Below are 12,462 nucleotides of genomic sequence, written 5' to 3' on the forward strand. Positions count from 1 at the left end.
GCTCAAACTGTATATGAAGCGTAATTTTAAAGGGATTGTGACATGAAAAACACATTTTTCTTGATTTTTTGTGTTTTGTTGGGTGTCTTGACATCAATTACACCCAAAAAACAACGAACTTTTAACATTCAGTGTATTGTGTGCTTTCTGGGATTTTCCGCATAACTGTGCAAAAACGGCGCATGTGGTTTGGTGGTGGGCCGTTACGTAACGGCCCGCTAAATCACCGCCCCCTCCACCCAGATCCCTGCCTCCGCTCCTCTCCAGCGCACCATAAAGGCTGATTTATGGTTCCGCGTTACACCGACGCAGAGCCTACGGCGTAGGGTTACGCAGCGACGCGCACCGTACGCTGAACCCTACGGCGTAGGGCTCTGCGTCGATTTAACGCGGAACCATAAATCAGGCTTAACACGGAGCTGTTTAGTGTTTAGAGCCTCTTTTGTTCTAATCACCGGAGGAAAACTGCTAAGAACACCCGTGGCCACTGACTGGACTTAAGATAAGGTGACACTGCTGCTTGCATGCCTTTATTTTTATGATTGTTTGCTGTGGTTCGCCCTGCTGCTTTTCCGTGCATGCTTCGCCTGTCGCTCCCGGCTCTCTCCGACGCCGCTGTGAGCGTATGGCTGGAGGAGGAGGAGGTTTGGAGGAGGAGCGGAGCAATGATTGACAGGAAAGGGGGAAAAGGAAGCATTTTTCACGGCGCAAAAAAACACTGTAATAAAAAGCCAGGAATAGAGTACTAGAGTGAATATTTTCTTGTTACACTCTTTTAGACACATTTGAGGGATGTTGGCCAAGACTTTTAATAGTGTTAAAAGCATGTTAAAAATGATGTCACAATACCTTTAACATGTGGACCGGTCACCACAGCGTCCATGTCTCAACCCCACTGAGGGTCTTTGGGATGTGCTGGAGAAGACTCGACGCCGCGATCAGACACGTGACCTGCGTACGCTGGAATCAAAACTAAAGGTGGACCAATAAAACCAATAAAACACTCAAATGTGGACTTTTTTAAGCAGGAAATGTATTTCATTATGGCTTTAAATAGCTACACGGTTACACAGTTTGCAGAAAAGTTATTAATTTCTCTTCTTAATGAACAATATGGTTTAAAAAAAAGTTAGTCTTGGGTAATTTTAACAGCAATCGTTAATAATTCGGCTGAAATCTGGAAGAATTGAAGGTAGAGAGACTCCACGCTGAGTGGGTGAGGTGTGTGTGTGTGTGTGTGTGTGTGTGTGTGTGTGTGTGTGTGAGAGTGGTATGGGGCGACTGGTGAATTTCACGACCCACTTCCTCCTGCAAGGCGATTAGGCCAGACGTCTGTCACACACCACACACACATCCCACCTCTCCTCTGTCTGCTAGACTAAACACATCCCCGCTCCCCACATTCATGCTTGTGTTACTACCCTTGTGAGGACAGAGCATCAACTTTAATTATTCAGTCCAGGCTGCTAATCATTTTTTGACATTTTTTATTTTTAAGACACAGCAGAAACTTGACATAATTCAACAATATAAAAGGGAGACATGAGGACTCACTCTAAGTAAGCTGTAGCATTAGTGAATCCTCAAAAATCAGGATGCGATCATTTACAGGTCAGTGAATTTAGCTTCGACATGACAACGCAGATAACCGTTTCCTGCTGCCTTCCTTTAGTGTGTTCGTCTCTCTTATGGTAAGATCAAGAGGGACGATGTCTCGCTTGGAGGAGTCCCACGGGAAGACTCGTCCTGTCTTTCCTCGAGTACGTCTTCACACGAGGAGGCCTAGCGCTTCAGTGGAGGGATCACACCTCCTCACAACCACCACCCGAAACACACGTCAATAAATCACTATGTGCCGAAATGATGGACAGCACGCTGGAATACACGCAAGATGAGAAGAGATATTGCAGCTGTGGCCTCCGATCCCCCGGTTAGTTGGACCAGATGGTGGGGGGGGGGGTGCCTGACAGGCCCAGTAGGTCCAAACATGTTCTGAGGGTTTGCTGGGAATTTAAAGATGTTCAACTTTCACCTCCAACAGAAGAAGGGCTGCCAGCCTGTTTCGCTTGTGGGACGCTGAAAGCAGCTCCTGCAGACCAAGCAGACTACAGCCTTGGCACCTGCCGAGGCAAAAGGCCCGGGGGCAGGAGTGGGCTTGGAGTGTGGTGAAGCCGTGGGAAGCAACCTTCGCTCAGTTCCAAGAAGATTCTGGCCAACTGTTAGCAGGGAAGCAGTGCTTCACCCACACGCTGTATAGTGAGGATGGGCTGCTGTCCATCTTGACCGAGGATTTTGTCAGGGGGTGGAAGGAATACTTGGAGGGTCTTGTTGAACAGACAAAGCTGAATCTGGGGACTCTGGCAAAGGCTCACCCATATCCAAAGCCAGGGTCTGCAAGGGAGGGGACCAGCACTGCTGTGGCAGCGCTCCAAGTGGGGGGGAAGTCCACCGCCGATTCCTCAAGGCTCTGGACGGTACGGGGCTGTCTTGGTACACACATCTCTGCAACATTGTGTGTCCGTTGGGGAGGGTCAGTAGGTTTACATGCTCTAACAGAAAGTCGAATTGTTGCCTTAATCCGACCGATATCGGTCCGGAAGTTTTAAAAGCCATGTGTACATCTAAAGGCTGAATTATGGTTCTGCGTCAAACCAACGCAGAGCACACGCCGTCACCGTGACGCCGTCGTGAACCCTTCGGACTTCTCTGTCACTCCATTTCTACGCGGTGCAGAACCCTCCGTGACCGCTAATTCGCAATCTTTTCCTGAATGGTTTATCCGACTTTTTCCGGTCACAGTGAATCAAAGAGACAACTACTGTGCAAAATACCAAAACAAAAAAAAAATCACGCATACACGAAGAAAAGAGCGCTGAAAGTTCACGACTGCTTCAAACCGGAAACCGGAAATGCGTTGCTTCCAAGCGAACCAATCACAGCCCTCTCGGTCTGCGTGTGGTCTGCGTCGCCTCGACGCGTAGTTACAATTTTTGGGAGGTGCACGTCAGTGACGGCGTCGGTGATGGCGTGTGGTCTGCATCGACGCGTACCACATCGTCGTAGGCACGGCGTCGTTTTGACCCATAACTCAAGCTTTAGTCGGGCTGTAGTCGAACCGAACTGAACCTCCTGAAATCGAGCTTTTAGAGCCAGATTATTCGGTCCTAATTCGAGTTATCCCAACCCATGCTTCGCCGAGCTACTGACTGCCCTGGGACTCCCCCTTGCGGAAGTGACGAAACCCCCGAAAGCCAGAATATCAGCACAGTAGGAGAAGAAGAAGATGAACAACAAAGAAGGAAGTGGAAGAACGCCGACGCAAGTGCGTGTGGCGCCACCTAGCATCGCGGAGTCGAACGCACCTCACTCAATAACGGATTGTCCTGTCGCATATGAATACCTGGATTTTCGGAAACTCCCGTTTAATTCTTAGTTAGATGGTTGCCAATAGCTTGATTTAGATGTGCATGGATACTTCTTCTTCCTGCTCTTGGCGAAGGCGGACGCTTTTCTTTTCTTCTCCCACTCCCTCCCTATCTGCCCTGCTGCTGCTCTTTGTCTTGTGTTGTCTTGCCACTCTATTGGAGTCTCTCTTTTCATATCCTCCGAAACTTTCTAAAATCATGGATTTGGTTAACTGGTCTCTCAACGAAATTGACCCAATTTTCTCAATGAGAATACAGGGCATAGAGGAGCCCTCTTGCCCCGACGGGACGTTTGCTGCTGGATACACGATGGACTCCTGGACGTGGAGGATCGTGTGTCTGTCCATACTGTCGGTCGAGGATGTTGAAAATGCCTTCTTAATTGGATTTCTGATGACAGGATTTCTGCCTTTTGGAGCTGGTGGTTACCTGACACATTCGGAAATCGTCGACAGCTATTCTTGCCCTTTCAGAGCTGCCTGATGCGGCTGAAGGGATAAGCTGTGCGACCAACACTCAGACTCAAACGTTGGGGGAACAAAATCGCAGGCTAGCTGCGGTTTTGGAACTCATTGGCAGGATGGAAAAGACCTTGGAGAAGTTAGAAGCCCGGCTTGGTGGGAATTGACCACAAATTCATCTGTTTGGAGTCGCCTTTGATGAACCAGAGAATTAAGGCAGAAGGAAAATTACTGGAGCCTGCCTGACCTAAATGCAATTCTTGATTCAACCTGACCATGACAGAGCAGCTTGGCAGGCCGCTCCAGTCACAATCTCCCTGGAGGAATGAAAAGACGATGTGCTCCCACTAGCCCCTCCCCTTCCCCTCAGGACACCTGTGGACCTGGATCAGAACTATACCGAGCCGTCTGAAAACATCAAGGACAATGGCTGAGTAGATCTGGGGCATAGTTCACAGACTAAAGCTTGCATTATGGTTCTGCGTCAAAACGACGCCGTGCCTACGGCGTGTGGTACGCGTCGATGCAGACCACACGCGGTCACTGACGCCGTCACTGACGTGCACCTCGCAAAAATTGTAACTACGCGTTGAGGCAACGCAGACCACACGCAGACGAGAGGGCTGTGATTGGTTCGCTTGGAAGCAACGCATTTCCGGTTTCCGGTTTGAAGCAGTCGTGATTCACTGTGACCGGAAAAAGTCGGATAAACCATTCAGGAAAAGATCGCTAACTAGCAGTCGCGGGGGGTACTGCACCGCGGCGAAATGGAGTGACGGAGAAGTCCGAAGGATTCACGACGGCGTCACGGTGACGGCATGTGCTCTGCGTTGGTTTGACGCAGAACCATAATTCAAGCTTTACCGCTCACACACAACGATAAATACACATCCTTCATTTTTCAACGCCTTCCCTGGTTCCCCCAATATCACCCCTCAAAACACAGTCCCCAGGTTGGAGTGCTCACTTGGATGAACTGTGCCGGGCCGCGGGGACCCCAACAAATGGTTGCAACGGTGTTAACCAGAGTCAAATTCCCTGTATGACATGTTCAAACTCGGCCAATAAAGACGATTCTGATGGACCAGGTGGTTCCTCTTTTTGAGAATAAGGACCAGACGGTGTGATCCAATCAGAAGGGAAGTGTACACCACAGCCCTCCTGGTAAAGGTCTACACAGAGTCCTGGACAAGAGAGCCTGACTGATAGTCCATTCTCAGACTCTGAAGAAACGATGCAATTTGTGTCCTGGTTGTGGAATGAGTGAAAGGATGGATGGATGGAAAGAAATAATTTAGCTTGAGGCTTTCTGAATCTATCCCACTAAATGCTCCAAAATAAAAATGTGAACCTGAACACAAGCACGACAGGAAAACTGTTTGGCAACACCAGAAGTGTCTAACTGTTTAGCTCGGTAGTGAGATGTAAGAGTATGTTTTCACAGCAGGAAAGGCTGACCAGAGGATGAGTACGACCACAAGAAAGCCTCCGACAGCCTGCAGTAACACCTAGGCTTTTAGGATGGCGCCTACAGACCAAACTGGAGTTACGTCAGGACAAGTGTGATTGTCCTTAAAAGGCCCAGCCGACACCAAGGAAAATATCCCACAGACCATCTGTGGAAAAATGTCAGAACACTTACGAAGCTTCCCGTCTAAGTGATGGAGCTCAACAGTCTGTCCAGAAGAAAGGAAAGAACTGCACAGACGGAGGCACGATTGGCTCGAGACTTACCACAAATTATCTGATGATTTCATAACTAAATATTTAACTAAGGACCTCAATTTGTTGTCACCATCATGTTACAGATTTCACTGATACAGTCGGGTCAAGAAGTATTTGAACAATGATTTTGGCCTTAAAACTCTTTGCTTTTGGCAGTAAAACAATGAACATGTGGCCTTTTCTACGCTAAGAGGTTTTATAAAGTACGACATCTACCCATTTAGAAACGACAGCTATTTTAAGCAAAGTTCTTGTATTTTCAGGGGCTCAGAAGTATTTGGACAAAGTAACATATTCGTTAATATAACCGTACTCGCCTTCAAATTCAGATTTTCCTCCTTCACCACCAGGTGTTCCTTGTTTGTGAGCCTTTCCGTCTCCAGTGACTGAAAATCACGACCTTTTGAGGTGAGATCAGGTGACCAACTTGACCACTGATGAATATTTCACAATATGTTTGGTGTCATTATCCATTTCTACCTGAAGTGCTCCGTACACATCAGGATTCATCGTGCTACTTCTGTCACATGATCAATAAACACCATGTGAACCTGCTCCACTGGCAGCCATACCATAATACTACCTCCACCATGTTTGGTGCATGTGGTCTTTTAGTTTAGAGGTTTACTAACAGAAAGGTTAGTGGTTTGCATCTTGGTGTAAACCCTCTGTAAGTCACGAAGGTTTGGACAGACACACCTGCTCCCTCTGGAGTGTTACTGACGTCTGATGTTGTGAAGGGTTTTCTTCACCAAGGAAAAGGATTCTCTGATCATCCACTTCAGACTTCATTTTAGGAATGAACCAAACTATTGATTTGGCCACATAACGTGTTTGTCATCTCTCCAGGAGTGTTTTCCTTTCAGCCTAATGACCTCCTTCACTCACACTTTATAATTCCAACTCCACCCGACATCAACTCCAGACCTTTTATCGGCTATTTATCTTGACTGAAACTATACACACATCCGACCATCAACTTTTCCATCCGTTGTCCAAATGTGTTTACCTGAATTTGGAGACTTTACTTAAAACGGCTGCATTTACAAAATGATGAACTCCATATTTCTTCTTAAATGAAACCTCTCACATTAAAGTTGAAAGTCTACATTTTCATCACATCTTTCAAAGCCATTACGATGGCGTATATCAAGGCAAAACCATTAAAAAAATACCTCTGGATCTAACTGTTAATACACAGCTAAATGTACAATCTATCAAAATGTCACTACGCCAGTGTAAGGACATGAATACGCACAGTGCTGGGCTAAAGTCTTAGGCACCTTTAGTCTTGTTTTATCAAAGTTTTAAAGAAATCCTTGTTTGTCTTCTGATGTCTCCAAGATATAAAAACCCAGGAACCTCTTAAACCAAAAGGGAATTGGATCCTAACAGATATCAAAGCAAACGTCTGCGCGAGGCATCACGAGTTAAATCAGCGCTCGTTTCTGCACGTCACACTAAATGCTGACTTTTGCTTGTGGAGTCATTTTGACCTGAACATGGTGCAATTTTAGTTTCATCTATGAATTTCTTATAAATTGTATTCTTAAGTCTGCAAACTGTGATGTAAAGTTTGATGAACGAACAAAACCAGTTCTGGATAACCTTTTTGAACAGCACTCTGCATCACACGTCAGTTTACAAACACAAAAAACACGATTCCTGGAACGTAACTGCTCCTTAAACGCCACGAGAAATGAGACAGAAGCTCAGGATTGGTTTCCTAGGCGAATATGATTCACTTTTATTAAAAGCATCATAGCTACAATTCATCATACTTGATGTCTCAAAAAAAAACAAAAAACCAACAAAAAACAAAACAAAAAGACAAAAAGGAAAAAAAAACATTTACATGGTATGTCTGTAAACTTCAAGGCTAGATAAGAATTTTGAGGTAATGCTCTTCAGCTTGCTGGCTAAAAGTAACAAAAAGTCCTTTTTTTTTCAAGAAAAGTAGCTAAGTAATAAAGGTACCTGACTATTTTAAATCTTTAACACCAGTGCATCAACAGGAACAGAGTGAGACAAAACTGATTGCAGTACTTAATTCTGTCATTTTACAGTTTTAGTTTTGTTTTTCGTTTCATACGACACTTGTGGTTGTTTATTTCGTGTGCGAGTGTGTGTGAGCGAGTGTGTGTGTGTGTGTTGGGAGAGCGATGTTGGAACATTCAGAAGCTGCCTTGGTTATTGCTGTCTCAGCATCCGAGGAAAGGACGAGGACCTGCGACGGGGAAACGTCTCCAGAGAGAACAACCCCCCCTCCTCCCCTCCGCAACTCATTTCCCTCCCTGCATCTGCCGGTTGGTTGTGAGAGCAAACGTTAATAAGACCTGGCTAGTGTGTGTGTGTGATTGTGTGTGTGTCTGTTTGAATGTACTTTGAAATATTTAAATCACTTGCAGCACTAGATTCTTCTCAGACACTTGAACTGGCCTTTGGGGACACAAATCAACCACCACTCGTGCTTTTCAAGTATTTAAAAAAAAAAAAAAACTCACTCGGCAACCAGAGTCGAACTTCATACAGAAAAATTGAAAGTTTCCAACTCGGCCCCAGTTTCCAACCGTGTCTCGGTCCTGTTTTGGTCAGGCCTGGTGTCAGTGTGTGTGACTAGAGCAACAGTCTTTAAATAGAAGGTCACTATGGAGCAGCACTTGGTCTGAACTACCGGGATGTGAAAGAAGTCAAAAATTAAAACGTTAATGTTGCAGCAACTAGAAAGAAAGAAAGAAAAAAAAAAAAGAAAAAAAGAAAACAAAATCTTATGTGCCCCCTTTCAAGAAGAAACCTGAAACATCACATCCCTGTGTGGACCAACGCTGCGTATTCATTCACAGAAGCCTCCGGGCGAGGACGGCCGGCTGTGGCGGCGGAGCGGACCAATCAGGAGGCCTGACTGGCGGCAGACCCAGCCCGCCTGCCACCCCGCGCGCCCATGCAACCAGCCGCCTCGGAGAGGCAGACGAGATTCAGATGTGGCAGTAGAAAGACATGAGACTGGTATTCAGTGTGGGACTGGCTTTAACAGTATCGGTTCAGCGTGCACGAGCACACTCAAAAGGAAATATCTATAATTAAAATAAAAAAGAAAAAACAATCACAGAAACAAGAGGGGTTAGTGTGTGTAGTGGTAGACACCTGAACGTTTGAGTGTGTGCAGCTCAGGATCAAGGATGCACTTGGATGAGTTGGTGACTGATCTCTGTGCCAGTCCGGGTCGTTCTCCTCATCGGTCTACCTGATCTGATATGCAAGAACTACCAAAAGAAAAAACAAAACAAAAAACTACAACATATTTGCTCTCAAAAAAAAGAGCAGCTCAATCAACTCCATTACCCACAATTCATTTTGCAGCAGCTTTGTCAGACAGACAGCTGGGTTAGCTGTAATGCTGTTTTCTTTTGAGAACTGATGTTAGAAAAAAGCACCGGCAAACGGGCGTTTCTTCTTTTTGATGAGATGCTGCCAACAACAGAAAACTGAGGCAAAAATAAGAATAAAGACTTGAGAGCTGAAAGCAGCAGCAATAATAATATAATAATATAATAATAGTACTATTGGAAATTTGTGAAGTCCTATTTGAGGGATTGTAGAAAAAGAGTGTGGGCGCGGTTCACAGCGCACACAAACCAACCAGAGAAGAAGAAACAGTCTTTGAGTACGAGCCGAGCTCCGAGTGAGCGGCAGAAGATTTTCCCTGACTACACCAGCGATCAGAGAGATTTAACTTAACACAAACACACCTCGTCCTCTCTGACACGTAGTAAATACATCCAAACAACAGATAAACAACAGAGTGAAGGACAAAATCAACAAAAAGCGCAAAGAAAAGAAAACAAAATAACATGATCATAATAGTTTGGATATTTCTGGTGGAAGTGTGTAAACGTGGCGAGGGGACGTCAGAGGGGAGGAAATGTTCAAGGCCAGTCAGTTTTGTGTTTTATTTCAGTCACTCTTGCCCTTCTGAGGAGACGCCGCAGCTGCATCCTCCTCCTCCTCGTCCTCCTCCTCCTCATCCTCCTCCTCCTCGTCCTCCTCCTCGTCTCCTTTTCCTCCTCTGAGAGCCGCAGGCTCAGCTTCTCCGCTGTTCTCCCCCTCTGCTCTTCCCGCATTCTCCTCGGCCAAGTCACTGTCCCCTCCTCCGTCTTCGCCCTCATCCTCCCCCTCTACGGCAGCCTTCTCCCCGTCTTTCTTGTCCTCGTCGTCTTCGTCTCTCAGGAGGTTTGGGGTGACGGCGCCGCCCCCCAGGGCCCCGGCCATGGCGCTCTGCAGCTCGGCCAAGGTGGAGGCCGTGGGGAAGGCGGAGAGGCTGATTCCCCCGAGCCCCGGGGGCAGGAACATGGAGGGGTAGAGGAGGCCGGGAGCCATGGTGGAGATGAGGAAGGGGTTGAACGCCAGGGAGTTGGCAGACATGCCGGCAGCCGCCAGCAGGGCCGCCGCATCCCCGTTGATGGACACTTCCGCCGGCGAATCAGCAGCCAGCATCTTAGGAGCCGCGGTGACGTCACTGAATGATTTCTCTGAACCGCCCTCTCCCCCCTTCCTCTTTTTTGCTTTCCCTCCATCCTCATTTCCCTTGGCCTCCTCTTCTTCTTCGTCCTCTCCCGCCTCGCCACAACCTTCTCCTTGATACTTCTCCTCCCCCTCCCTCTTCCTCTTGGATATCGCGGCCTCCTCGCCGTCTCCCTCCCTTTCCAAGCTTCCGTTGGTGTGTTGTGCGGCCGCGGCGGCGGCAGCAGCAGCAGCGGCAGAGTTTGAAGCGGCAGAGGCGGCCGCGGCCAGGTTACTTCCAAACAGCCCTCCGAGGCTAAACATGTTCGGCAGGGCGGCGGCCATGTTGGGCAGGCCTCCCATCCCGGGGAGCATGAGGGGCAGCATGGAGGCGGCGGCGGCGTTGGCGGCAGACTGCTTGGGGTCGCTGGGAGAAGGGAAGGCCATCAGCCCGGCGGCCAGCTGGAGGGACTGGAGGCTCTGGAGAGACGACAGGTCCATCCCTCCAAACAGGCTGTTCAACAGCAGAGGGTTGATTCCTCCTGCAGATGCACAAGACAGTCAGAACGGAGCTCCATCACCACACAGCTGCTACAAGGAGTACTTGGGCTCATCCTAGGGCTGGGTATCGATTCAAATGTCAAGAATCGATTCGATTCCGATTCTTAAGATTCAGAATCGATTATCACCATTTGATTCGATCCGATATTGATTTGGGTTAGTGTTGCCTGGATTATATGACTGTAAAATAACTATTGAAATAATAATTTCACAATAATTATTGTGAAATAACTAAGAAATAAATAACTCAAATAGGCATTTCAATATCCATTTAAAGTGCAAAAAAAAGAAAGAAATTGCAACAGCTCAAGCAGTAAACAAATTATTTTAGCTAGTCTGATTTATTCTGTCACCAGACACAGCTGGACATGAAGCACCGGCATTTTTCAGGTATTTCATGGTAAACTGTGTCCGATAACAGAGAAACCAAACAAGCTATAGTAAATATAGATAATATGAACTTCATTGAACTAATATAACATTTAGAAATTTAAGCTGAAATGTCCAGCATTTTCTCTAAAGAAAAGTTCATTTAGTTCAGGAGTTTTCAAAACTACTGGGACTAAAGTTCACCAGGCAAAAATGTTATGATGGAAAAAAATAAATAAATAAAAAAATGTTTTAATAAAAAAGAAATCGATCTTTAGGAATTAATATGAGAATCGATTTAGAATCAGAAAATCGATTTTTTCAACACAGGCCTAGCTCCTCCTACTACTCTATATGATGACAGCCCCCCCGAACTTTCATGTGAAGCGCTTGCTTGAGCAAAGCGTCGTACCTGCAGACGAGGCTGCGGTCGCCAGCGACGCGTGTGCAGCCTGAGCGGCTGCAGCCGCCTGGGCAGCAGCCGCCGCCTTCGCTATCTCAGACTTGGGTCGTCGGCCCCGGCGACGCACGCCCTCCTCTCTGACCACGGGGCCGGTCAGGAGGCGATCAAACATGGCTTCTGGGAGAAAACCCTGTGCGGAGGAAAATTTTAATTTAGTTCTTATTTTCAACCTGGAGTTGATAAGGTGATGGATCTTTTCTTTGTTACGTACCGACTGTTTGACGATCTCCGTCCAGTCAGGGGCCACAGAGAACTCGGGGTTCTCCAGTAACCACCGGGGAAGCTCTTTCATTGGTGGAGCCATGGCCCCGCCCATCTGGAACAAGAGCAGAAAACATTTTTAGCTTGCAAACTGATGAATCTGTAGAAAAGCATAACTTTAATATGCCTTTCATCCTGTGATAGTGTTTACTGCTCAAGATGTGACCCTGGTGTACTTTATTTGCTTGTTTTCACCTTGCGTCCATTCCGTCTGTTGACCACAGGGACTCTCTCCTCCCCAGTCAGAGTGTTGATGTCGATCTTGTTGGGGTTTCGACAGCGATGCCGCTTCTGCTTGGGCTTATTGAACTGAGACAGTGCCAACTCTTCGTTCTTCTGTAGTGAGCGGAAAAAAAAGAAGAAAAAAAAACGGGTTAAAACAAAAAGAAGAAAAACCACCCAGAAGTTTACAGCAAAATGAGATGCTCTTGCTCAAGCGTCACACTAAAGAACAGTGAGAAGGGATGGGGGGGCTTTACTGGTGTGAATCCAGGCATGTCCATGTACGTCGGGTGCTGCCTCAGCCACTCTCCCAGGTCTTTACTGGAAACGGCTGCGTCCTCGTCCTCCAGGCTGCTGGAGGCGGGAGCTCTGGCACTGGGGCTCTGCTCGGGGGCAGAGATGGGTCTGTGCGAACGGGCAGCGTCCTGAACCCTGCCTGAAACCTTCGTCCCATCAGCATCATCCTGCAAAATGT

General features: G+C 47.1%; 1 protein-coding gene across 2 annotated transcripts in view; it reads right to left on the bottom strand.

Moving 5' to 3' along the window:
• Positions 1-7,329: 7,329 nt before the first annotated feature.
• chd7 (chromodomain helicase DNA binding protein 7) overlaps positions 7,330-12,462 on the bottom strand; it is an 81,616-nt gene continuing 76,483 nt past the window's right edge. For both annotated transcript variants that reach the window (XM_061731994.1, XM_061731995.1), the window contains exons 37-41: positions 12,245-12,451; positions 11,961-12,101; positions 11,716-11,820; positions 11,454-11,634; positions 7,330-10,653 (exon numbers count right to left, since the gene is read on the bottom strand). In XM_061731994.1, the coding sequence (XP_061587978.1) occupies positions 9,566-10,653; positions 11,454-11,634; positions 11,716-11,820; positions 11,961-12,101; positions 12,245-12,451 (1,722 nt within the window). In that variant the 3' untranslated portion in view covers positions 7,330-9,565. The remainder of the gene's footprint in view (positions 10,654-11,453; positions 11,635-11,715; positions 11,821-11,960; positions 12,102-12,244; positions 12,452-12,462) is intronic.

This window comes from Cololabis saira, chromosome 10 (assembly GCF_033807715.1).
Source record: "Cololabis saira isolate AMF1-May2022 chromosome 10, fColSai1.1, whole genome shotgun sequence".
NCBI classification, from domain to species: domain Eukaryota; kingdom Metazoa; phylum Chordata; class Actinopteri; order Beloniformes; family Belonidae; genus Cololabis; species Cololabis saira.